Below are 27,316 nucleotides of genomic sequence, written 5' to 3'. Positions count from 1 at the left end.
TGAAAAGCAACAGCATTTCTGATTTTATTTCTTGCTAAGATGACAGCAGGGAAACGTGAAAGCAGATGTGACTGGGAAACTGCACCTCAGGACGGGAGAAAAAGGCCCCAGCGTGCCTGGGGCTGGGGGCCGGGCGCAGGGAAGGGCTGGGGCTCCCTGGGGGAGCATGGGCCACCTTCTTGGGTTTTACCTCCTCAGGAAGGCGCAGGCTTCCAGAAGCGCTGTGGATTCAAAGCAGGGGATTCAGAAACCAGTTTCTTTTTGTTGTTGTTGTTTTAAACAATACATCAATCAAAGAGGATACTAAAATAGACTTCCTTCTGCTCTTCTCCCACCACCCTAAGTCAGTGCTTGCCCTACTCACATTTTCTCACAGCCTCTCCTCCTAATCGCTGCAGAGCCCAAGGGAGCACATGCAGCTCTGACCCTCACCAGCCTGGGTGACACCTGCTCTGGCCCAACTGACACAACCACCCACCCAACTTGTCTTTAACTGAATCAACTGCCACACTTTCAAGTGCACCAGACATTGATGGTCCTTTAACTTCTGGAACATGAGCAATTATAATAACAAGGTCACCTTCATGAAAATCTGTTTGCAACAGTGTTCACCTGTTCATTCACAAATGAGTCACTGTGCTAAGTGCCAAGGGTTCAGCTTGGACAGACAGGGGTGTGCAGTCCGTGCCTTCGTGAGCTGGCTGCTTTCAAGAATAGCCCTACACCTGGGTTTCTCAGAGTGTAGCCCTAGAACCACCTTCAGCACAATTCCTCGGGAGCAGGGCTTCTCCACCAGGGCATTACTGACATTCAGGGCTGGGGAATTCTTTGCTGTGAGGACCGTTCTGTGCTTTCTTTAGTAGCATCCCTGGCTATTACCCACAGATACCAGCAGCATCCTCTGAGTTATGAGAATCAAAACTATCTCCAGGCATTGCCAAGTGTTCCCTCTGGGGCAAAATCACCCCTGGTTGAGAAGCACTGACATAGAGGTTCTTGGCCCTACCCCATCCCTAGACTGTCTCCCCACCAATTCCAATGCCTCTGACATCCTGGGTGAGGGGCCAGGAGTAGGACTCGGGGCGACCAGTGGGGCACAGCGGAGCCCGCACCCACTGGAACCTGAGAATCACCACCTGAAGCCTCATGACACTCTGTGATGTCTTCTAAATGTTTTTTAGAAATTGAGTTATTGTCAGTACATCCCGGCTAAAATGGTTTTGGGCATTTGTATTCTTTATAGTTGGTATTTATGGTAACTGTGTAGAAACTAGAATTTGTTATTTCTCAATACACATGTGTATATATGTGTATGTACATATACATATACACACACATTTCATTTTACTGAATAAAATAAATGAACAGTTTCTAAAAACTCAATGACATGGGATGTGGAGTAGAGTGTGAGAATGGAATCAATGGAATTGTAATAGATATGTATGATATCGGGGGTGGGGGAGCAGTGGATGGAGGGAGAGGGGTTGTCACTTTGTGAGGGGTGAAAAGGATAATTATTGCATTGTTTTGTACACCTGAAACTAATTAAAAAAAACACTCCATGACAGTCACTATCAGCATTATAAAAATTTAGCACATTATCTATTGCTTGTATTTTATGTTCTAATTCTTACACCTCATCAATGTGATTGTATTTCTCAAGGCATACAGGTATTATATTGCCCTAACATTATTATAGCCATCTCCCTTCCTAGAATGATGTTTGACCGTCCAACCTGACTTTCATTTGTGGCAGCTTCTTAGAGAGCTATCTATGGTCCACTTACGGGAGCTGGAGCATTGTCTCAGATTAGCAACAGCAGTGACATACTCTTGTCCCAAATATGTTTCGTATGTCGTTTTGCCATGGAGTTTGGCCAGACACTCGGTGTTGTCATTGAACAGAAGGTTTCTGGTTTCGGACCGGAACAAACAAAACTTGTCCGGACAGTCTGATCCATTTCTTCCAAACTTCGCCTGTATCAAAGGGGCGCATAGCAAGTGAGTAGCAGAGGAAAACAGGAGAGCTTGTGGGTTGAGGAGGCCAAGGACATTTCTTCCATCCAGGATCAGTCCTGGGAAAACTGAGGTGAAAGGAGCTGAGTTCTGGCATCATTCCACTGCCTTGGCAGAGTCTCCTCTGCCCCATGTCCTCCTGTCTCCCATGCCCCAGGTGGCAGACCCACCCCGGACAGTACCCAGGTCCCTTGTCACTTCTGATCTCCCCTCCTGCCATCTTTCCTTTCTTCTTAATCGGAGTCTCTATCCTTAGAACTTCTTATGGGTGACCAGGTGACAGCTGAGGGTTTTTGAGACCTGCCCCCAAAATTGATCACCGGCCAAATTCTAATAGGCCAGCCCTCCCAGCGAGGCAGTCTGCTTTGGAAATCATCTCTGCCACTGACCAGGTCATTACCATTCCAAGGCCCCTGTCTTTAAAGCTCATCTAGAGACATGACGTTTCGATACTAAACTAGAAGCTCTGATAGAGAATCACAGACGTAAAGGCAATCATAGGACTCCCTTCAAGCCAGTTCTCATAGATAGCCTGAAATCTACAGAAGTCCTGGGTTTGGGGTTTGTAGAGATGGGGGCCTTGTCTAGAACATTGCTAGGTCAGCCAGATTCCGGGAGCATCACCAGAGCAGGCCGCTTTCTACCTAGTTGTGGGGGGACGGTTCGGTCACCACCCTCATTTGCCCGAAGAACAAAAGGAAGGACAAGGACAGTGACCGTCTCTGCGTCAGGCTATGTGCATGAGTCCAGGGACAGGAGGCTCAGGGCAGAACTTAGGTCGGTCCCAGGAAGCTTAGGGTCAGAAGCTTCACCGAGACTTTGGGAAGCCCCACAACATGAAGTAAATACTGTCACCCCAGCTTCAAGCAGAGGGACCTGAAAACAGGCTTGAGATGGGCTGATTCACTGTGGCTGCCCCACCTACCAGAAGCCCAGGTAGGTAAGAAAGGGCAGGAGGCCCTGGTGGTCCATACCTGTTGTTTGAGCAGCACCTTTTCCACGTGTTCTACCTTCTCTCTCTGAGATACCACACCATGATTTGGGGCCTTGGCCAGGTGGCAGCTCTCAGCTTCAGTCACAGGCTTCCGGGTGCCATCAAGGCACAGAAGCTCAAAGTCCGCCAGGTTCAAATTCCTAGCCCACTCTTCAGTGCTCCTTCCTGGGGAGAGAAAGAAGGTGGCATCAGCCACAGCTGCCCAGCGTCATCAAAGTGTCCTTCTAGGTGGGTGTGACCATCCGCGGGCCTCTTGAAACGCACACACTGGGGACGCAGTGATGGGAAGGGGACAGAAAGAAGCTTTGTGCTACACAAACTATACAAACTTCAACCATATCATTAATGTTGTATCCATACCATGAGATATAATTCAGCCACAGAAAGGAGTGAAGGACTGATACACGCTACAATACGGACGAATCTCGAAAACATGATGCTAAGTGAAAGAAGCCAGACACAAAAGGCCACACATGGTAGGATTTTTGTGAAATGTCCAGAATAGGCTGATCTAGGGAGACAGAAAGTGGATTGATGGCTGTCAGCTCTGGGAGATTGGAGATGAGACTGTTAGATACGAAGTTTCTTTATGGGGTTTATGAGCATTCTAGAATTGGGCTGTGTTGATGGTTGCACAACTCTGAGAACGTGCTGGAGACCACTGAACTGCACAGTCTGAAGGGGTGGGTTTTATAGTATGTGAATTGTATCTCAATGAAGCTGTTAAATTTTTTTTTAATTTTTAAAAACGAAACCCTCTACCTGTTCCACATTTTCCAGTGAGTTCCCAAAAAAGAATAGCTGGTTTATGTTCAAGAAGGAATTGTTTCTCTCCTTCCTTTCATATTCAAATGCTCTGAGTTTGACCAGAAAAAAAGAGAAGAACTTCTACGGGCTTGTCAAATACATTTAGTCAATTCCAAGACCATATAGTTGTAAAATCCCACAGAAGCTTAAAATTAAATTAGACGTCAACCTGATCCCTGGAGATCATTTAGATTAATGGTTCATAAATTTGAAATGGAATTGTATGCGTGTCACGCGTGTCCGTGTGTGTGCAAACGCAGGCTCGGTGTTCAGGCCCTTGCTTCTCTCCTCCTGCCCACTCCCCTCAAGAAAACACTCCCACCATTTTGTTTTGTTTTGCTTTGTCTGTTTGTATTGAGGTCATTCCAAATTTACATGTCTGACCTCAGTGCCTCTCCCAAGAGACGTGAGGAGAAAGGAGCGGCTGTGGCTGTTGATCTCTGTATAAGAAGGAGGCAGAAAGTTGGGGCAGTTCTTTCTCAGGGGACAAAATAGCAAGTCGTCTGCTGAGGAGGATGGATGAGGACTAAGGAGAGAGGTGCAGTTTGGAAGGTAGCAAATGACTAGGAGTCTTGAATTTGAATTTCGTCCTTATAATGTTCATCTAGAAATCAGGAGAAAGTGATTTATTCAACACTGGCTGGTACATCATCTTCTGCCACCTACATCTACCTATGATGTTGTCCCCATTTACTCACAAGGAGTTTCCAGATGGGGGGCTCACATGGGGCTGAATGAAGGCCTACTTCCTTTTTTGAAAAGGGAAATCTTATTTGCATATGTTCAGTTTTTTGTTTTTAGTATCATCCACATTCAGTTTCCCATAGGCTGGGTCAGGCAGATGCCGTGCTTCTGTGGTTGTCTCTAGACAACGCCAGGAAACATTTGCTACTGAGTATTGCCGGTGTGTGTGTGTGTGTGTGTGTGTGTGTGTGTGTGAGAGAGAGAGAGAGAGAGAGAGAGAGAGAGAGAGAGAGAGAGAGAGAGAAAGAGAAAGAGGGATGGAGAGAGCTGTTTCAAAATCAATGTGACACCTATAGACACTACCATGTTGCATATTGAGGTAAAAAAAAATTAGAATTAACTTAATCAAAAGTCTGCAAAAGGGTATATACTATCTTTCCAGTTGCAAATCTGAATACTGGGATTATTGTGATGTGAAGGACTCTGCTCTGAAGGGGAAGGGGAAACATCTTCACTTACCATTCGTGTTCTCCAAGACAGTGGAATCTTTCACAAATGCAACATCTCCAGCATTCTCAGCCAGGCACCTAAAATTTTCCAGGAAAATAAACACATTGCCAGAGAAGAGAAACTACTAGAGTTTTCATAAATATTTGCAATATACATTCCAAAATCTGAAAATGGGAGTAAACATGGAAAAGATAAAGACAAGTATTTGCAGGAACTTACAGTTAAAGCAGATGATTGAACACAGATGTGTATTTGCCCTCCTTCTAAAATCCCAATAAAATGACATTTATGAGGTTTTTTGTTTTTTTTTTTAGCTGAGCCATCTTGCCACCTGATGGCAGTTCAGCAGCAGCTCAGCTTGGGCCAGGAATCGAACTGGCAACCCTGTTGCTCAGAGCTCACACTCTTGAGCAAGCTCTTAACCAACTGAGCCAGGCGGCCAGCCTTATGAGATTTTTTTAAAGCTATAAATCCATGAGAGACAGGAGAGCAAGAAGGGAAAAAAAGAAGATAATAATGGCAACTTTTGGAAGTTAAAGAGCAAATGGATGAGCAGTAATTGACCCTGCAGAGCAAAGGAAGCTGTAATATAAGTTGGAAATGGGGAAGCCCAGAAGAAGAAAACTGATGTGCACTGCCGAACTCCAGAAAGTCTCAACAATTAGAAGTACCAGACACCACACCAAGTGGCTGAGAACAGGAGGACTGCATAGAGCCTACGCAGGTGCAGTTAGGTATCCTCCTATCCCATGCAGCTGGACGTTGTTCCCCCTCACCTTGGCAGAAGACTGAGGTTGGTTCACAGGGAAATTTAATTTGAACAATACTATGGACTAGAGAACCTAACAGAATTGAGGACAGAGACCCTACACTGAAATCAAAGAGTGGAGTGAAAAATCTATATCCTGGAAGGTTTAATCATAGCTCCCTCTCAGCCTCCCAAGAAACAGACAGGAGGATTCTATCTCTGAAGAATCTGATCAGTGCCTATAGGTTCTGATATTTGGATGCTCCACAGTGAAACGACACAAACCAGTTGCCCTAGAGTGAGGCCCATACTTGACAAGACAAGGCAACTGATACAGAGCTAACAGTCAGCTCTGGTACTTTACTCTTAAATATGGATAAACAGCCAGAGACCACTGGATATTTGAAAATATCAGAAAAGATGGAAACTAGAGCAATTATACTCAGAGGATACAGAGACAATGTAGGAGAGAGAATAAAACTTTTTTTATTTTAATTTAAGCTATAATTAACATCATTAAAGAGATGAAAGAAGGTGCAACATTCATGAAACAAGAACAGGAAGATCTAAAATAGAAACAGTCAGATTACAGAAAGAGTTTTCAGAAAGTGAAAAATTATAATCATAAAAATTATTTAAAATGATATGATTAGAAGATTAAACTGAGCAAAAATCACAGAAATTAAAAGGTAAGGAAGAGCAAATAATAAAAAAGAAAGAGTTAGAAAATGATATGATAATCCAGGAGCATCTATAATTTAAGAATTAAAGTTTAAAGAGAAATCAGAAAAAAACAGGATAAAAATTATCAAAGAGATAATGAAGTAAAATTTTCCAGAAGTGAAAAACTTGAGTTTCTAGACAAAAGGATTTACCAAGTGCCCAATCCAATGAATTAAACAGAAGACTCACATACAGACATATCATTGTTAGTTTCAGAACACTGGAGATTTTTAAAAAATAGTTCTTTAGACTATTTTTAAATCTCACTTTTCCTAAAGAGTATTTTTCACTCATTGTTAAATCTCTGTAAATTTAGAGAAAAATATAAATTATATGTGTCTGATTTAATTACTCTTCACAAAATATTCATTGTGTAGACCTGTTTGTCTGAAACACCCCATAAGTCTTCAAAAGCTTATTCTCTCAGAATTAGGAACCCAAAAATAAATTATTGAAAACTCAGAAAGTTTTCAGGAAGAAAGAAAGTCATGTACAAAGAATCAAAAATAGTGGCAGGTTTCTCAACAGAAACTCTAGAAATCACAAGACAATGGATTGATGCTTTAAATTTGCTATATTTTCTCTCTTTCTATGTTACGTTCTGCATAATTTTTTTCACATATCTTCTACTTCACTCTTTTTTAGCTATGTCTAATCTGTTAACCTGGTCAATTGCATAGCTAATTTCAATTGCTATATTTTTTTCCTTTATAGATGTTCTATTTATTCCTTTTTTAAAAATGCCAACTTGCTTTTACTGCTGGATTTTGCTTCTGGTGACTTTCTTCCCCTGTGTATTTGGTTAATATTTACTGCATACAGCTCTTTATTATTAGAAGAGTATTTTTGAGCAGTCTTTGAGGCCTGATCTGAGTATGCTGTCTTTCAGGCAGGTTCCTAGGGGAACTACTAGTCTGGGACCACTTTTTAAAAAAATGTATAAGTTGAGAATTTCTGGACCATCCTAGGAGACACAAGTTTGAGCTACAAATCCTCGCAAGAGCTAGCTCATGGTTTCAGTTTCTCAGGGATGGTGTGTATTTTCCTCTCCCTTTTCCTCAGCATCCAGGCAATTTGAAGTCCCCCAGGAGTAAACGTGAAAGTTACTTCTGGTTCACTCCTACCTTAAAGTAAGTTGGTCAGAAAAGGTAAATGTCCTCAGGGTCAAGTGGTTCCACTTAGCTCTCTGAATTCCTATTCTCCCTTAGACTTTAATTTAATAACTCCTTATTACTCTGTCAGTTATTCAATGCTTTTAAGAGAGAGAGAGTACTTAATCCAGCATTTTTGCTTGTTTTCGGTGGGGAAGTTGGGCTAAATAGCCTCGTGCTGCCATTCCCCAGATATGGAAATCCTGTCAAAATTCCTAATGTTTTTCAACCTACACTTAGTTATTCAGCCAAACTATAAGCCATTTCACAGGTAAAATAAAGATGTTTTCAGACATGTAAATACTCAAAAATCAGCAACTCCTATTCACCCTTTCTCAAAAAGATATGTTCTGTTACCACAAAATCAAGGTAGCTAATAATGTGGGATCCAGGAAATGGGCGCTTGAACATGAAGTGAGACCAAGCGAAGTCCCAGAATGATGGTTCAGGGGAATCCCAGGGCCACAGAGGAGCAGGGGGCCTAGAGGGCACCAATCCAGGCTGAGCAGCAGGATGGAGGTCTTCAGGGGTAACAGTCCCAAGGGAACGATAAACCTGGGGCAGCACCCACTCTGCTTGTGTATGTCTTGGTCGGAGAGTTACACTATTAGTAGAGGGCTTGGAGACGAATTCATGATTTTTTTAAAGCACAGAAAACTAAATAAGTGAATAAATCAGACGTCTGTCAACTTTGTACAGAGCATACAAAAACTTTGTACAATAAGGGAAACTTAATCGTATCATCCCATATATTTACTACGAGGATAATATTTCCATATTCATAAAAACATAACGCTGACTATGACGTAAACTTACTGGGGGCTAAAAGGAAGTGAAATTTGTGGTCGTGGGTGGAAGAGACAGAAGAGCCAGACGAGAGACTAGATCTCCTTTTTCCATAATAGAAAGGCATCAGAAAACAGCTGACAGTTACATTTAAAAGTTAAGAACCAGCAATATAGGGATATTAGTTAGAAATATAGAGGAAACTAGGACTTCTGGTCCCAGCTTTCAATTAGAACAAAAGACAAAGCATTTTGTTCTAATGTAAATACTGCAGCATAGGTGTTTCCAGTGAAATCATACCTTATCATAAGTTTGAAAAAAAAAACACTACATGATTCCTTTGGGTTTTTATCAGCTATGTGTCTATTCAATACTTCAAATGGAATCACATACGACTTTTCCATTTGAAAATCCTTAGTCCATTAAAGATATTTGTGTACTTTCACAAAATATTTTTCTTATGAGTCACTCAGAGTACAGTAAAAGCTATTTTATATCATCTCATCACCGGAGGGAAAGGGTACTGAAAATAAATAAATAAATATATATATATATATATATATATATATATATAAAAGTTCAAAGATCAATTTGATCCCTGTCATGCTCAGATACATGATGCCATCTGGTGGTGAAATATATTCTTGAAGAATGGAGAAAAGCGGGTGAGGGAGGACTCTGCCCTTCACACCCCAAATACAGTAAGCACTCTTGAGAAACAACATCTAAATGAATGATGGGATTGTAAAATGTAGGTTGCGGAGAGTTTCTGCAAATCACTAAGTGGTGATAATTCTGAAAACCTATTTTTTTGTTCATTTTTCACTTCACTAGTGGAGAATAACACGGCAATACTGCTTTTTCTCTTTGCCATTTCAAGGGCCAAAATCAAATAGAAAAGTGAAATGTAAAACATGATAACCTAGATTGGGGGGTGGGGAGTGGCTATGAAAAAGAAACCTCTTCCCCATAAAACTGAATTGTAGCAAGGACTTAAGACACCACATACTCTAGCTGTTTGATTTTGAGGATGAAGACATTGAGGCCCACTGAGGTTGACTTTGGCTCCAGGCCACAGCGAGGAGCCCAACAGAGCTGAAGGCAGATAACCCAGGTACCAGCCCCCCACTCTCTGAGGTGGTGAGGGTAATGGGAAGAGCCCTCATTGATGCTGCCCACTATCAGACCCCCGAGGTGGTTCCCGGTTCTGCCGCGACAGGCCACATAGGGCCCCTTAGAAAAGCAGCGCCAAAGGCCATATCCTGGTGGAGCTTGACCATAGCACTCACCTGAAAGCCCCGGCGTAGCTATAGTATCTCTCATTGCTGTTGGGCGCACACTTGTTCTGGCCCGCCTCGTTGCCAATACACAGTGCACAGAGACTGGAGCTCGGGTCTGACCCAGGGGCACAGCTTTGACTAAAGAATTCATCTGTAGAGAAGGAACATGGGAAGTCAGCTCTTCCTACCTGAATCAACATAAGTGGCCTTTACCCAGCAGGGGACGCAGCTTGGTTTAGGTTCATTACATTGCCCAGGCCAGATAGGACAGTCACTGTCACAAGCAGTGACATGTTACCACCAATCCACAGCCCACTAGAAATCAGAAAAGGCTTCAGACTGTAGGCGTTGGCAGGAAACCTGACCGGGGCTGGGGATGAGAGTCTGTGACTACGCAGAGGGTCCCACCATCACAGTCTGGAGCTGGGGACTCAGCTAATGAGCATACATCTGCAGCCCAACCTGCTGGTTGCCTACTCTGGCATCTGACTTCCCCTTTTTCTCAGTAATAGAAGCCCTGCTTCTTACCTGGACACCTGGTCCCCTAGAATAAAGACTAGCCTGATCCGATACCCTGTGGCTGGTACAGCCATGTGGCAGGTACTGGCCACTGAACTATGAGTGGGAGTGCTGGGTCCAGCATCTTGGAAACATCCTTAAAAGACAGTGGCATGCGCTGTCCTTAGCCCCTTTCCCTTCTTTCATTCCGCATATGGAACGCACAAGCAGGGGCTGGATCTCCCGTTGTGACAGGGGCCATTGAGGTGACTTTGAGCATGAAAGCCACCATGTCAGAGCAGCCAGCTGTTTGAAGCCCAGGTCCCTGACACCATGCTGCCATCATACTAGCCCTGGACGATCGACCTCTGGACTTCACTCACATGAGACAGAAACAAACCTGAGTCTTGCTTAACCTTCTACTCTTTGGCGTGCTCTTAACCTTTCAGCTGAATGTAATCTAAGCTAACCTACCCAGTGATTTAACCCAGGTTAGGGAGTTACCATGGATTAATGTGGGCTGAGGAGAGAGGAAATAATGAGAAAGCACTGCTTTAATGAGCAAATAGCACCCATTATCAGGCTGCAGCCCCAGCACTGGAAGAGCCAGACCACGTGCCAGTCTCGGGCAGGGGCTGGGGCGCATCCAGCACAGAGGCAGCGAGGGAGCTGCAGGGAGAGACAACGGCATGAAGTGCTGGTGAGGAGCGCAGCCTCCCTGAAAGCCTGCCCGAGGAGGCGCCTGCACAGGAGGTGAACCACGGCGAGAACATGTCGCACACCCCCATTTCAACGGGCCCTCAACAGGTGAGGGCATGGCTCATGCGTGGGGCGTGAGCATGGGTTGTGGCAGGAAGAGAAGGCCCCAGAAGCAGGTTGAGCTAGACCCTCGAGGTCTTCCATTTCCTTTGCAGTGTGGCGTGAGAAGTCAGTTCTGATTTAGTAACAGAAGTCACCTACCATGAGGCAGGCAGGTGCCTTTTCCCGAATTAGGAAGCCAGCACCTGGGAGGAATTTAGATCTGGAGCTCCAAAAAGTCAGACATAACCTATGTACTTCTCAGAGCCTGCATCCATTCTTAGGGTGCAGAGGAACCGACTGATATTCCAGCGTTTGACCTTGGAGTGGGGTGGATGGGGCATGGGGAGGGCTGGGCGGAGAACCACTCCGTGTCCTTGAGCTTGCTTACACCAAAAGGGGCTGCAGGCCTGCAAGTCCCCTGCCCCCTCCCGTCCCTGAGGTTCCACAGCTCCACATGCCCCCCACCCAGGGGAGCTCGCCCACCTCCCTCAGGACTCCTTACCAAATTTGCAGGAGCCTGTCTGGTTGAAGAGCAGGCCCATGGGGATATTCCAGCCTGCGGTCCTGCCCACAGCCGTGTGGCAGGACTTCTTCCCTCTCACAGAATTCCAGGTAATATCAGCATTTGATCTCCTGACGACCGCCACAGCACGATACCCTTGGATGATAGGAGAGCCAATCTTAACTTCTGGGGGCCTGGTATATGGACTCTAGCGCAGCTGTCTGCAACCCAGGCCAAAGTAGGTCAAGAAGCATCACCAGCAATGACTCCCCTGGCACTGTTAGGTACACCAAAAGGGCTGGCGCTGCTGCCCCATGTTAAGGTAAGAGTGATCTGGGCTGTGAAATGAGATAGTAAGAAAACAGATCCTCAAAGTGATTGCTGGGGATTTTCCTTGACCAGCCACACACTGTCCCTGAGTTGTAAACCAGCCATTCACCTTTAGATGTGAGCTACTAAAGCAACAACCACTGAACAACAAGCCTGACCCCAGTAGTGCATAAATCACCAACTGCAATATTCATCGGGCTGGCGCGATGACAGCCACCAGGCTAAGTGCTGTCTGGATGCAGTGGTGTGTCTCCAAGGACCGTCCTGTGCTGAGTCCGAATGAGCCCTGCACCGTGAAAGGGTCAGTGTGGTGGCAATCCTCCTCCAGACAGGATGCACCTGACAGACTCCCCCTGTGGGCAGTGCAGAGCCCTTCTGAAGGTGAGCAAGTGCCAGCTCTGATGGGCAGGTGTGGCTGGCGCACACAGCACGGGGTTAGCACAAGAGGTCAGGAGCTGCCACAGTATCGCCTACGGCTGTGAGTGAGATCTGGGCACTTCGGGAGACTATCTGGACCACTGTTTCCTTATCCATCTGAGATGGGGATGTAACACCCCTCCTTCCAAGTGGCCAGGGCACATTGAAGAACTGTGAAAGTTCTCTACCAAGTGTGAAAATCACTATAAACATTAATTTTAATTATTCATCTATGAATGATTTGCATCTTCAAAAGAACTTATGACCTCGAAGGCTGTGTCTCTTCTGTGAGTTTTGTAAAGTTCCTGAAACCTCTTCCTCCAGCAACAAGAACTTACCCTTGACCCTGAAAGTAACCGATTCCCACTCACCTTCCACGGGTCTATCCACACAGTTCATATTATTGCTATTTTCAGATTCTGAAAGAATAAAAACAAGCAAAATGTCATGAAACTCTCGGGTTTGTTGAAAGTCACAAACTTTTAAATCTCAACAATACAGAATCAAATTCAAAGAGACTGCTCCAGGCAGCAGAAATGCATATATTTGCTCACCAAAAGACATGGACACAGATGTTCATAGCAGCATTATTTACAACAGCTTCCAACTGGGAATTACCCAGAGACCCATCCACGGTAGAATGGATAAATAGTAGCAGTAGAACCACACAAAAGAATACTATACAATGAGACTGAATAGTCTGCAACTACACACTTATAGGGATGAATAGCACCAGTGTAAAAATGAGCAAGATACTTTAAAATGCACATGATGTACAACTCCTTTTATATAAAGTTCCAAAATAGGCAGAGCTGATCTGTGCCCTTGGAAGTCAGGAGTCACTACCCTTGCTGAGTAAGGGAGCTGGGGACAGGAGGACACAAAGGGACTTGTGAAACTTGCTGTGTCTTGATCTGGGGATGCACCAGTTATGAAATGTCATTGAGCTGTGTACTTATGTGCACTTTTCTGTATGTATATTATACTTTACTAAAAAGTCTTCAAAAATGAAAAAGAGGAAACCAATGTGTACTTTGTCAGCTCTCACCAGAAGAGACACTGTCAGTCACACAACCCCTTTTGTTTAGTCTTTCCCCTGATTTCTCCTGGTTCAATGTATCCATCCACCTTAGTCTCCGTCTGGACCCGCCTAGTGGGGTTACTCCTCCCGACCTCCACTCCATGACTCAGGGGGAGTAACCCAGAGAGGACACATTCCCCTCTTACTTTGGCTCTCTGCCAGGACAGGCACCAAACCACATTTGCCCGCAACGTAGATAAATCCTCCATCCAAACTCATAGCATCGGCTTCTCCTTTCTGCAAAGACAAAGCAAATCACTGGCACCACAGTGAGGCTGTTTCCTGTCCCACCTGTCTGAGTAGCTGTCTGCGACAATGGTTTTATGGAAGGTGTCCCAATGAAATAGCAGAAAGAGGCAGGGGTGTTTGAACTGAGCACCCAAAAGAAATGCCGCGTGCACTGTTGATTCCCTACCAGCCCCACGTGCCTTTCGTGCTGTTACTTCTATTGGGAAGACCAGGCACAGGCTGCACTAACCCTCCGTCCTCTGGACAAAACCCTCTCAGTACTCCGAGCATTCTTGGGACGCCCTCCTGGACCAGCCTCATTACCTGAGACAGATGGGACCAGCTGGCCTTGTCTCATCTCCACTCATCAGCCCCACACTCAGTGCTACACAGAAGTGGGCCAACAAACGAGCAGAAAGAATTAAATGCACTCACCATCAGAATGCATGAGTCCACACTCCAACACGGGTTTATCAAGAACCCCAAACTCCCTCTTTGGCCCAGTCCTAATTTTTTTTTACAATGATATTAAAAATAACAGGAGATGTGGATAAAGATTTCTATTCAAGGATGCTCATCACAGGGTTATTGATAATAATAATAATAAAAGGGGACAAAGAGGAATAGGGTCATGACTAAACCGAGCCACACCCATATAAAAGATAGCCTGAAATCATGGTTTCAAAAGTGTTCTCAAAGAATATTCATGTGGGGAAATGGTGGCAATACATCTTAATAGTGAAAAGAGCTCAAAAACTACCTAACTGGTATGACCCAGCAATGTCGCCAAGCCTATGAGTCACTGTACCCGGAAATCCTGAAGTGGGAAATGACCAAACTTTCCCAATGGTGTCCCTCTGTGTCAGGTCACATGTGGCATTTATTCATTCATTCATTCATTCATTCATTCATTCATTTCTATTTATTTAGTTAGTTTACATCATTTCTTTCTGTATTTTCCAAATTCCCTGCCATAATCCTGCGTTGGTCTTATAATCCGAGGAGTGGCAAGCCCACAGTAAACAGTTTTTTAACTAAAAGCTGTGGCTGTGTGCACACTGTGCGCTGTCCCCAAGCAGACCCTACCCAGGGCCATCCCTCCTAACCGTCCCCCACCCCTGGCAGTGCCTCTTGGCGCCCCATCACTTCCAAGCAGATGCCCATGACCTGGGGTCTTCTAATGAGCTCGCCGCCCCGCACACACACCCGCACGGGACACTGGCTCCCACCACGGGCGGCCCCCTACCAGAACCAGGGCGATGCAGTCCTCGGTGGTGGCGGCTGTGGCACAGGTCACGTTTCCCATGCTCTGGCTGCTCCACTGCTGGCACTTGCTCTGCTCCTGGGGGCCCACCGCGCACCACACGACCTGTGCGCGCCGCGTCTCCACCTCCTCAGCCGCTGTCCAGAGGGACACAATGGTCAAGAGTAGCCCTGAGCCTTGTGAGGGACACCCCAGCGCTGCTGACCTCCGTGGGGCCTCAGCTGTGCTCGCTCAGGGCGCCTTTCTTGCTTGACCCTCAGGCGGACGCACACCAGACCTGCTTCCTGGATGAAGAGCCTTGGGGACACCTGGCCGTCTCACCCTCCACTCTCAGCTCCCAGCTCCCTCCTCGGGCAGGGTTGTCCACCTTGTTTCTCAGTCCCATTCTTCCCCTGGCTTCTAATCCGCCCTTCCATCCTTAGTATAATGACTTGCCTAATATCTCGGTCCCACAGGAGAAAAGCTGCAGGATGCAGAGACAGTGGCAGCCCAATGAGATGACCTAGGGGACCTTGAGCCTGGCCCTGACTTCCCCTAAGGCCGGCAGTCACCATCAGTAATGCAACCTCTGGGTTCACCCAGACTCCACCCCAAGCCCCCCAGTAGAGAAGAGGCATGGCTGAGCAGACCCACTATCGTCTCCCCAGCCAAGACCAGGGCCCAGGCACAGGGTGAGGTGCGCCCAAGGCCTCTGGGTTCACCCAGAAGGGGCCCTGGCTCTCTCGGTTCATGTTCATATTTCTCACTTCATAGGAGTCAAATTGATTTTTCTGTCAGGGCTGGTGAGCCTGCTGTACACAGGGAACTCAGGTGACTGACACATTGGCTTAAACTAGAGACACTCCCACATGCACTGACTTGGTCAACAGAAGACACGCGCCGACTGCATCAAACCTGCTGTAGAGAAGACCTCCAGGGGCCGGGAGATGGGCAAGTGACCACTACAGAGCAGAGCCCTAAACACCAGGCGGTATGAGGTGCTGCCCCCAGAGGGGCTCAGCCATGGCTCACCACCCGCCCCACCCTGTCCTCACTTACTTTGCCTCAGGTTCTTGATGGCCGTGAGGTACTTGGAACCGAGGTACAGCCCAGCATCTATCTTCGAGGGGATCCTCTCAAACCCTAGGGCATTATCTTTGAACAGCAGGTCCTTCTGCCCAGAAGGGGAGCTGAAGAGCTGGAATGCCGGTGACTTGCCTTTTCCAAACTCCTCCTAATTAAGGAAAAATAGAATTTATGATGTCAGCAGTCAATAGGGAAGAAACAACACGATGTTGAAAAAGAGCATCTGGAACTTAGGGATGATTCTGAGAGCGGGACCTTGGTTGACTTCCTCCTGCAAGGGACCAGTGCATCCCTGTGACATAGCTCAGTTACGGCTTAGTCTTTAGAGCATCGCTGGGGTCCAGGCACCTTAGAGTCCTGAGAATATTGCATTGTCCTCCCCACTTCTGCTCCAGCCCATGAGACACTGTCGGTCACTAATGCTAGAGGTGCTTCATAGTTTCTGCTGTCCAAAATACAGCCTAGGCAAGCAGTCCACTGATTTCATAAACTCCTGTGCAGTGAGGCTGCAGAAGGACTTCTAGAGCGGCAGGAAGTTAGGGGAGGAAGGAACCTCCCACCACCAAATCCAAGCAGGTGGGAGGACTGTGGGCGCAGATACCTGTGCCCGGCGGAGAAGCGTCCAGATCCTGTCCTCCTTGCCATTCACACTTCTGGCCACAACAGCATGAGAAGGGACCCGGGCCAGGTGGCATTCCTTGAATTTATCCACTGACTTCCGAGTGTTGTCTGGGCAAAGCAGCTCATACTCGTCCCTCTCAGCCTTCTCTGGCAGGTTCTCTGGGGAACGGGGAGAGGAGGGGTTGAGGGGCCCAGGTGAGCCTACTCCAGGCAGTAACCAGAAGTTATTGTTCCCCTCCCACCATGAAGTTGATCTGGAGGAGACATCTTACACAGTTGACAAACGTGGGGAGTCAGAAAGGCAATGGATTGCTCCAGAATACTCAGAAAGGTAAAGACAGTGCCCAGAAACCTTTGGGGGGCAGCCCAGTGTTGCTCTGACTGGATCATATGGGCTGTCCTGGGATTATTGTAAATGCTGCCTGCTGAGCCAAGGAGGCTGAGCCAGACCCCATCTGTTTCCATGGCAACCTCACCTAGAAAAAGGTTACATGATGGAGACAAGTCCAGGGGCCAGCCAAGGGGTGCTGCCTTACCTACATCTCTAGAAAGAATAAAAATGTCAAAAATTTTAAGGGAGAAAATACAGTTGAGTCACCGCCCAACACTGGCTGTATCAAAAGAAGGGAAAATACAGTTTACGTGAGTGAGTACAGCCCAATTTGGAATTGTTCATCCATATCATATATAAATGGCTTCGGAATATACAAGATGACAGAAACTTGATCATTTTATGAGATTAGTACAAACTTGATCTCAAAAGTCAGAGAAAGAAGTACAGGAGGAAAGAACTGCAGGTCCGTTTTACTTATACACATAGATGTAAAAATCTCAAATAATGTATTTGCTAGCTCAGTCCAACAGAGCCTTTTTAAAATGAATCATTCAGGATTAAGGTTTATCAATTTATTCCATTAACAAAAGAATGGTTGAACGTCAAAAAAGTTGAAGTAACCCACGACATAATGGATTAAAGGAGGAAAACCATGAAATCATCTTAATAGGTGCCAAAACAGCATTTATATGTTCAATGTCTATTGTGATTTTTTTTTTCAGTTTCAGAAAACTGGTAATATAGAGAACTAGGAAAAGTTACTGAACTTGAGAGATGCCATTTATCCAAGTATCTACAGCAAAATCAGACTAAAAGAAGAAAAATTAAACATTCACTTAAAAATCAGGAACAAGGCAAGGATGCTAGCTATCACACTGACAACACAATTCCGGAAGGTCTAGATTATACAATTTACAAAAGTAATAGGAGATATAAACACTAAAAGGAAAAAGACCAACTCTATTTAAAAATGCTGACATCATCTACATAGAAAAGCTGACAAAACCAAGAAAGAACTAATAAAATTAATAAGAGAGTTCAGCAGGGTAACACTACAAAAATCAAGTGTTATCCTGAGGATTAGCAAAAACCAAACAGAAACTAATACAGAATATAAGATACTATAATAACAACTGAAACCATCAAATAGATAGTAATTAGCCTCACCCCACACACAAAAAAAAGTGCATGAGACCAACAAAGAGAAAATTTTTAAGTTCCATTAAAGATATAAAAAGAGATATTATCAAACAGAGGAGATATATCATAATCAGGGATTGAGCAATTTAACATTATAAATATTCAATTTTTCATGGAACAATTTAAACTCAAAACAATTATAATTACAATGAAAGTGTGAAGTTTTTACAAATTCAACAGAACAATTCTAACATTTTAGTTTAAAATTTTTGAAAATGAACAGCAAAGTGTATGGCGAGAAAGTCCCCCCCCCACCACCACCACCATTTCTCTCCCTGACATTAAGGCCTAGTACAAGCCAGTGTAATAAAAGCAGAAAATAAAACACGCCAGCGACACAAAATAGCTCAGAAATTGATCCGTGAATATATGCAAATTAGCTGTAAAAGTGGCTCCCCACATCAATGGGGAGAAAGTAGAATTTTTTATATTTGTTATCGTAAGAAAAATGGTCTCACTATTAAGGAGGGAAAGGCTGAAGCCCAATACACACCTAGGTAGAGTATATACATAAGGACAAATTATGTTGAGAGAGGCTGTCTTCAAATTTTATTGTTGGAAATCTTTATGATTTGGGGTGAAGAGGGGATCTTTAAAAGACCCCAAAAGCTTAAACTGACAGGACAAAAGCCATCGACTTGACCCTATCAATATCAAGGATTGTTCAAGACAGGATGCGAACGACAGAGTTTTTGACTGAGAGAAGGTGGGCCTGTCTAAAACCAACAATGGCTTGGTATCCAGATAGAAGGAACTCCTATCCTTGAATCAAAATCATGAAGGAACATTCATGAAACTTAATAGAAGAGTGGTCAAAAGTTATAAAATAAGAAAGGGAAGCCCAAATTCCTAGCACGTATATTGAGATGATCAAACTCACTAGATGTCAGAGAAATGCAAATTAAACCAACAATGAGGTATCTATTGCTTTCTAGTCATCATTTAAACAAAAAATATGAAAGTCAAAAATACCCTAAGTTGAAGTTGTGGGGAAATGAGAACAGCTGCAGAGTTCTGGTGGGAGTGTAATTCCTGAGAGTAACCTGATAGCCCTAGGTAGAATGTGGGGGGCCTTCCCCAGTGGTCCTGGGTGTGTGCTGGGCCTGTCTCCAGTGGACTTGCAGGGAACGTGGGGGGTCTGTCCCCAGTGGTACAGTGTAGAATGTGTTCAGCCTGTGCGTACCCAGCAACTGTGCTTCAGTGTGTATTCCCTCAGGGACATTCTCCAGCAGGACAGTAAGAGGACACACATAAAGGCATGGGTCGTGGAGCTGTTTGTGGTAAAGGATAGGACAGGATGACCCTGTCTATCACTACAGTGATAGATAAATAAAATCTGATGGACGCCATCCGTGCAGCATTCCTCAACTGTGAGAACCACTGAATTAGACCCATGCACAACTCTCTAATACCAAGTTCTGGCTAGAAAACCTTGGCAGCACCATGGTTTCTGACACTCTGTGAGCTTAGAACCCAGAAATCCAAACCAGCACAGGTCATTTTGCGATGAGAGCACATACATCTCAGAAGACGTGTGTCAAGTCCTTGGTCATGGTGTCTGTGAGGGGAAAGACAAGGGCAGTGGACATGGAAGATTTAAAGGAAACTGGTCATTTAAACTATGAAATTACGTAAAGCAAGAGCCGTGCCCTGTAGGGAACCTTGGTAATAGTATGCCAAGAACTGAGGAATTGAATTAGCATTCAGAATTATCATAAAATAAAATAAAAGGAGGCAGTCCCCATAGCTCTTCTCCCTATTCTTACCAAACACTGTAGTCTCCTTGACAAAAGCTACATCTCCGACCCCGTCTTTCAGACACCTGCGAAATGAGAAGGTACCAGAAGGATCAGCGCATTGCAGCCCGCCATCCCCAATTTTTCCTTGCAGCTCCCTGCAGAACACAACCCTGGAGCTTGTCTCCTGTGGGCGTCTGCTCCCCGGAGGGCAGGACTCTGAGGCTGTGGAACACACTGGCTGGGAAGGTGGCAGGGGCCACCTCCAGGTAGATTCTGAGGAAAAGGGGTCGGGTGCTGGCCAGAGGCCCCATCCTTTAGCTTTAAGGACCCAGAGGGCAAAACTTTGTCTTTCTATGGAAAAGAGAGCTTTGAAGCCTCTATACCAGAGGACAAAGACTTGGTATCCTTGGCCATGTGGTTCTTTCTCCCAGGACTGAGTGGGCAAATGTACCCTGGCCGGCAGAGAAGTGGGGAGGCCTCCCTCTAGAAAAATGCCTGAGCCCAGGAGGCAGATGATGGGGGGAAGAGGAGCAGCGTCAGCCTGATGGGGGCGGATAGGGTCCAGAGGCCAATCAGGCGGGGCTCACTGTCTTCCAGCTTGGGGAAGGGGTGGCGGGGGAGGTTCAGCTAGGGCAGACCTGCTCAGCCTGGACACCCTGCCATCCTGCCCAGCAAAGGAGCCTGGGACTGGTTGTCTCATGACAAGACTCCTTCAGTCCCTCTGTGGTTAGAAGTCAGCAGTCAGAACCCAGGACAACACAGGGTTCCCTGGGAAGAGTGAGGGGGCCACTGCCTAGGTGACTGCTTATCCGGCTGGTATAGAGGTGAGGGGGCACGTGTGGGTTCCTGGGGGACTGGAGGGGAACAGGCACTGGGCAAAGTCATCACCCTCTTTGGACTCAGTTTCTCTATTTTCACAGCAGTAGGAGCACTGGGCTGCTTCTCTGGTCCTTACAAGCAGGTTGAGCTCTATTTGGGGCCAGAGAAAAGGCCTCCTGGCCTGGGGACATGTGGCACTCAGGTCACCGGGGAGAAGAAGACAGCCTCACTTACTTGAAGGCACCGGAGTAGCCAAAGTATGGTTCCCGGGTAGAGCAGGCACATTTATCTGCCCCTGTCCCAGCACACAGACGACACAGGTTGGGGTACTGTGTAGCATCCACGCAGGGAACACAACTGGCTGAGAAGAACTTGGCCACAGCTGTTGAATACAGAGACATAGACCACAGAGTGTGTGCCAGCCCGGCCACAGCCAGTTACACCTCCCAATGTGCGATCCCCTCTGGGCAGCCCCTTCTTCCTCCTGTGCCAGATGTGTCACCTCTGTCATGAGGTTGGGAGCTCAGAGATGCACCTTGGCTGAGAGCAGACTGAGCTCCCAGCTCCCAAGGGCAGCTGGTGCAGAGGACACGTCAAGCTGGTTAACCTCACCCCCTCCTCAGAGACATCCCACATGTTCATCTTTATGATCCCAACATGGGTGCGTGTGAGCTGGAGTAGAGACCCCTGCCTGAGATCACTCACAAACGCCCAGCCATCTCACCTTCCTGTAGGGGCTCGGGGGGCCCCGCCCAGTTCAGGTATGGACGAAGCACGCCCATAGGGATGTGCCACTCGGCGGAGCGGGTGAAGCCAGTGTGGCAGGACTTCACGCCTTGCGTTTGATTCAGCTGAAAACCACTGCCTTTCTTCACTACGGCCACGGCATAGTACTGGGTTTGTCTCTCTGCAAAGGGGCAGAGAATTGAAAGCTCTTGGCCTGGACCCAAAGGAGAAAAACAGCCCACCCTGACTAGCCCCTGGTGGGAAGGGGACCCGTGTGCTTCAGTTTCACCTGGTGCACAGCAGCCCAGAGCCCGCCCGATTCCCCAGGGAGCACACAGAGACCTTCCCCCCATGGGTCAGCCTCTGGCGCAAAGCGCACAGCGACTCCATCCCCTGCAAGTGTGATACTGTCTGAGACCCCACCTCAGCCACTCTGCGACTCAGCCACTCTGACTCCACAGAGCCCAGGGCCACCCCAGCTCTGGGTCCCCAGGGAGGACTCACCGGCTTCGGTCCCGTAGACCTCCGCTGCTACAGGTCGCAGTTTGTAGGGTTCCAGTCCTGCCTCAAACACCAAACCGCTATCCAGGGTCACAGCATCTGCCCTGTTTGCCTGAAAGCAAAGAGGCCAGACCGGTTTCAGGAGAAAACCCCTCCTAACCCAGGTGTGTGATTTCAGGACGTCAGAAGGCTCCGTGGCTGGAAAGATCTTCAAACGGGTCAGCTTTTGATTATGTTCACTCACATCCTGTGAGAGGTGGCACGAGCCAAGGGTCCCTCTTTTGGGAAAATAAGCACCAAACCAATTGTTTTAACTCCGGAGGTTGATACGGTCTCTTTTTCATGTTCCTACCTAACCCTGCTGATCACACCCTCCACCGTCATTTATATTTAAAGTTGTCTATTCTAGATGCTTTCTCCCCTGTTTTTGCTCTACATTTATTTCTTTTAAGTTCTTTTTTATTGGGTAGAAAATTTAACTCTTGAGCTATCTTAAAATCATCATAATAAACCATGTTCATCCTCTTTTGCATATTCTCATATGCTTACCTATTTCTTGTAATTGCAATCTGGTAACGATAATATTTTGTGGACTGCTCTCGTTATCTAAAACTGTATACATATTTTTTTTTACTCCTATAGGGCCTTCATTGATGTTACAGACGTCATCATATTTTATTATAATGTGGGTTGTTCCACATAATTCCCCCAAGTGTTCAGCACTTGGGTTATTTACGACTTTTTTTCCGGTTAAAACTATGCTTTCATGGATAGCTTTTTCCTCATAGCTTTTTTTCCTTCGAGGACCTGTTGGGATGGGGTAGGCATCTGAGGGTGGAGTCACCCAGACAACTAGCATGTCAGTGGCCCTGGCTGTGTGTCACCATTACGCTCTCCAGAAAATCTGTGATGCCAATTTACAACACCACAGACCCTGAGGATCAGTTTTACTATAGAATCACCAACAGGACAGGCTTTCATTTTATTAAGTGTTATTACTTTAGAAAATGCAGTTGCTAACTTTTTTTTTTTTTTTTTTAGCTGAGCCATCCTGCCACCTGTTGGCAGCTCAGCGGCTGCTCAGCTCAGGCTGAGAATCGAACCGCTGTCGCTCAGAGCTCAAACTCTTGAGCGAGCTCTTAACCAACTGAGCCACTCGGCCGGCCCCCTGCAGTTGCTAACAAATTGCTTAGATTTGTACTTCGCTGACTATTAAGGCAAACATTTCATAAGTATTTTATTAATTATAAATTTCTTCTTATGCATACTCTGTTCATATCATTTTTCTTATGTGGTCGTACATTTCTTACCCATTTGCATTACTTCTTTATAGAATGTAAAAGGGTCCCCTTGTTAGAGCTGGTGAAGATTTACTCTGGAGCTTTCTACATTTTTTGTTTAAATGTTTTTACTGGCGATGGATTGAATTTTCTGTATTCTGTCAGTTTACTTCATGATTTAGTTCATTGCTTAAAAGCTAAGAGATTTCTCTTCGTGTTTGTCCACAGGCCACAGTTGTAAAATAGTATCCTAAAACATTGCTCAAACTAGATTATTTTCCTCCTACTTACTGTTCTGATACCCCTAAACCTTACTGAAAACTTTTACACAAATTACTCACTCTGTGCTAGAGCTAAGTACACACAGCCGTGGCACAGAGAGCATATGTGTTGAGTGAATCAGTAAAAATTATTTCAGTAGATCTTATATCTGAGAAAACAAAAGGCATCTGAAATCTTCCACAAGCTATGATTCCCTTTTCTCTCTCCCTCAAAATGCCTTGGACAAAAGTCTTTCCCGAGCCTGGTGCCCTGGCAGGCCCTGCCGCACAATGTGACATGGAAACTGCGACCAGCTAAGCTTATTTCTCTCGGGGTTTAGAGGTAATGATCTTTCTGGGGGTAGTACCTTTCAGAGTAACCTTGACTTTTGCCAGTCTTACATATTCATCCAATATGACTATTGCTGTGTCACTTTTGTACAGTTGTTATTAACAAATTATGTTGAGAGCTCAGTTTCCTGACACATTTTCTCTCCACTTTAGAATGTTCATTTCTGCTTTCAAAATAGTGTTGTATCCTATAAGAGAAGACTGCTCCCAACTGATAGACGCCAAGGAAGGAAAGAAGAAGGAGGAGGGAAAGCAGGTTTTCTATTTTACGCATTTCTTTCCCTTCCCTTCCATTCCATTTGGTCCCACCCAACATATAGCACTTGCTGATGGCACTTACTGCGATGGCCTTGATACATTCGGTTTGGGAGGTTTTCCTTATGCAGGAGATAGAGGGACCACGCACTTTTCTCAGATTCCGTTGGAGTTGGGAGCATTTTCTTGCCTCTGGTCTTGATATGGTGCACCATCGCACGCCTCTCCTAGGGGCAGCCAAACACAGTCCTGGGAGAAAGAGGCCACGGAGGAAGGGCTCAGCCACTGCCCACAGTAGAGACTACCTCACCCTCTGACGGGGTTTCCCAGACTCCTTCATTGTCTCTGCTCCTTCCCTTCCCTCTCCATTCGGTGGCTAAATCAGGCTACTCTCTTCAGGGGGAAGTGTCTTGCTGGCCTAATGAGCGCTCTATCCTGGCCAGAGGGCTGTGATTCTCAATAAATCGTAGGGGACAACCAGAGCCCCTGGGTCCTTTTCCTTCCTATGATTGACACATTTCCCACTCCCAGAAAAATGATGATGACCCCGTGCATCAGTTAACAGAGCTCTCCCACCTGCCTTGTCGCACGTGAACCTGGGAGGTAGGCAGAAAAGGCGTTATTGTTCCTGATGTGGAACCTGGTTCTTGAGGAGGCTGAGGGACCAGCTACTTAGCAATGGCAAAGCCAACCTAGAATCCAGATCCTTCTAGATTGTTGTGTCTACAAGCATCTCCCCAGGGGATGTGAAGAAAACTAAGGGAAATACATCCGACTCCTTGTCAGTGGCTGCAGTGTACCAAATGGGTCAGTGCGCCTGAGTTACCACCATTCACCTCGGTATCAGAAAAACTGGTTCTCCTGCCAAGCCTGCCTTTGTTGCTGGAATCTATGCAATTGGGGAAGAGGCTGGCCCAGATTTGCTCACAGCTTTTAAAAACCACATGGATGCCTGATGCAGGGCATCTATGAAAAGCCTATGGTGAACATCATATTAAAGTGGGAAAACACTGATGCTGTCCTCCTAAGGTCAGGAACAATGCAAGAGCAACTACTCTCGCTTCTTCTATTCAATATAGTACTGAGGTGCTAGCAACAACAATAAGGCAAGAAAGAAAAGAGAAAAAAACCAAAAACATCCAGACTGGAAATAAAGAAGTAAAATAGGCTTTATTTGCTGAAGACATGATCCTCTATGTAGAAAATCCTAAGGAATCTACAAGATGCTATTAGAACTAATAAGCAAGTAACACAAGGTCACAGGATACAAGAGCAATATACAGAATCAATGATATTGTTGCCTACAAACATTGCACAATCTGAAAATAAAATTTAAAATATCATTCTATTCACAAAAACATCAAAAAGAATAATACCTAGGAAAATATTTAAGAAAATACATGCAGGATTTGTACACTGAAAATTCCAAAACTTGCTGAAGGAAATGAAAAAAGATCTAAATAAATGGAGAAACATTCATGTTCATGCTTTACAAGACTCAATATCGTAGGTAATCCTCCCTAAATTGATATAGAGAATCAACACAATCCCTATCAAAATTCCAGCAGGCTTTTTTTTTTTTGCAGAAAGTGATAAGCAGATTCTAAAATTTGTATAGAATAAATAAATTTATATAAAATAGCTAAAGCAATTTTATATAATTCATATTTATACAATTTACTTTATGTAATTTATATAGAATAGCCAAAAACAATTTTGAAAAAGAACAAAGTTGGGGGAATTTTAGTTCCCAATTTCAAAACATACTACAAAGCTACAGTTATCAAAACAGTTTGCTATTAGCATAAAGGTAGACATATAGATCAATGAAACAGAATTAGAAGTCCAGAACTATATTCTTACATTTAAAGTCAATTGATTTTTGACAAAGGTGCTAAGACAATTGACAGAAAGGGTAGTCTGTTAACAAATGGTGCCAGCACAATTAAATATCCACATGCAAAACGATAAACTTAGAGCCCCACCTCACACCATACAGAAAAATTAACTCAAAGTGGATCACAGCACTTACTGTAAAAGATAAAGCAATTAAACTTTTAGAAGAAAATGCAAAAGAAAAAAATTGCAACCTTGGGTCAGGTAAAGATTAATTAGCTATGACATCAAAAGCAGTCCATAAATTTAAAAAATAATAATTAATTGGACCTATCAAAATTCAAAACTTTTGTGTTTCAAAACACAGTTAAGAAAACAAAAACACGAGCAACAGACCGGGAAGGAATTTGGAGAAGTGGACGGAAGGCTGGGACAGGCATGGCATCGTGCTCCCTAGGTTTGGGGGTGTAAGCTCACTGCTGCTCTCTAATCACCCCCTTCCATCCAGGAAGCATCCAGCCTGGCCTAGATGTCCTAAGACAGGAGGAGGCTGCACTAGACGGGGGTGGGGGGTCACTTTCACTCTGACCCCCACATACTGCCGAGGTGCTGCTGCCCACCACCGCCTTTCTGCTGCTGCCTGGGACCCTCCCTCCACTGAGGAAGCCCTGCCCACACACACTTACATCGCTAATGTCCATCACTGGTGAGTACCCTCAAAGTGCCCCAGAAATTACTTCAGAAACTTGGGTATAGAATTAACAATTGCTTAGTCCCTTCTATTTAGTCCCTTCTAGCCCGGGCACATTTAAAACCAGAAATCTATCATTTCCCTCCACCCTCTGACAGAGGGATCTCAGGAGAGTCTGCGCCTCCACCCGGGGCCCCTCTGCAGCGGGAGGGAGGCGTGTGTACACCGTCGCCTACCACTGCCGCCTCACAGCTGCGTGGGGAGATGTTTGGGCAGTTCTTTTAAATGAAGAAAGTCTCTGTCTTGTCCAAGTTACACAACCCTTGCAGGAGCTCAGATCTGAACTCCAGCTGTGCTGTGTGTCTCGGGCAAGTCACTCACCCTCTGTGTCTGTCTCATTTCCCTCCCATGTAAGCCTCGTGTAACAGTACTATGAGTAGGACAAAATGGGACAGGGTCTGGGAATGCCCTTTGGGAAGCTCTGCGCAGCTCTCGGCATGCGGCGACCCGCTCCTTTCCGGCCAGGTGAGCGGGACCCGGCCCCACTCCCGGGTGCTTCCCCAGCTGCAGGCGCCGTGTGCCAACGCGGCAGGGCGCGGCTATCGGGGTGCCCAAGCGGCAGGGTGCAGTGACCCGGGTGCCCACCCCGCGGGGCGCAGTGACAGGGACGCTCATCTGCCGGGGGGCGCGTCCCCAGGTACCTGCACTCACCAAGGGCCCCGAAGGACAACAGGGCGGGGATGATGAGTTTCATGTCTGGGGTCCTGAGGAGACGCCAGCAAACGAAGGCTCTGCTAGGTGCGCCTGCTCTGCACCCC

At 45.8% G+C, this 27,316-nt stretch overlaps 1 protein-coding gene across 1 annotated transcript; it reads right to left on the bottom strand.

The window, feature by feature from the left end:
- Nucleotides 1–27,316, bottom strand: LTF (lactotransferrin). The gene is made up of 17 exons (XM_019630443.1): nt 27,210–27,316; nt 24,057–24,220; nt 21,829–21,937; nt 21,323–21,505; nt 20,833–20,980; nt 19,807–19,862; nt 16,487–16,665; nt 15,859–16,033; nt 14,803–14,957; nt 13,475–13,565; nt 12,619–12,666; nt 11,501–11,656; nt 9,709–9,850; nt 5,021–5,088; nt 2,991–3,175; nt 1,788–1,977; nt 1–221 (listed from the first exon to the last, which is right to left on the bottom strand). The coding sequence occupies exons 1-17, from the start codon at nt 27,250–27,252 to the stop codon at nt 187–189; spliced, it is 2,127 nt and encodes a 708-aa protein (XP_019485988.1). The 5' UTR covers nt 27,253–27,316; the 3' UTR covers nt 1–186.

Source organism: Hipposideros armiger, unplaced genomic scaffold, assembly GCF_001890085.2.
Source record: "Hipposideros armiger isolate ML-2016 unplaced genomic scaffold, ASM189008v1 scaffold_18, whole genome shotgun sequence".
NCBI lineage: Eukaryota > Metazoa > Chordata > Mammalia > Chiroptera > Hipposideridae > Hipposideros > Hipposideros armiger.
This window is presented reverse-complemented; position numbering and strand designations above follow the sequence as displayed.

Excerpts from the sequence above, each read along its gene's own strand:
- LTF (XM_019630443.1), bottom strand. The coding sequence starts at position 27,252 with ATGAAACTCATCATCCCCGCCCTGTTGTCCTTCGGGGCCCTTG. Across the intron at positions 3,176-5,020 it reads TGTCTTGGAGAACACGAATG|GAAGGAGCACTGAAGAGTGG; the intron begins GTAAGTGAAGAT and ends TTCTCTCCCCAG. Across the intron at positions 222-1,787 it reads GAGACAATGCTCCAGCTCCC|CGCTTCTGGAAGCCTGCGCC; the intron begins GTAAGTGGACCA and ends TTGAATCCACAG.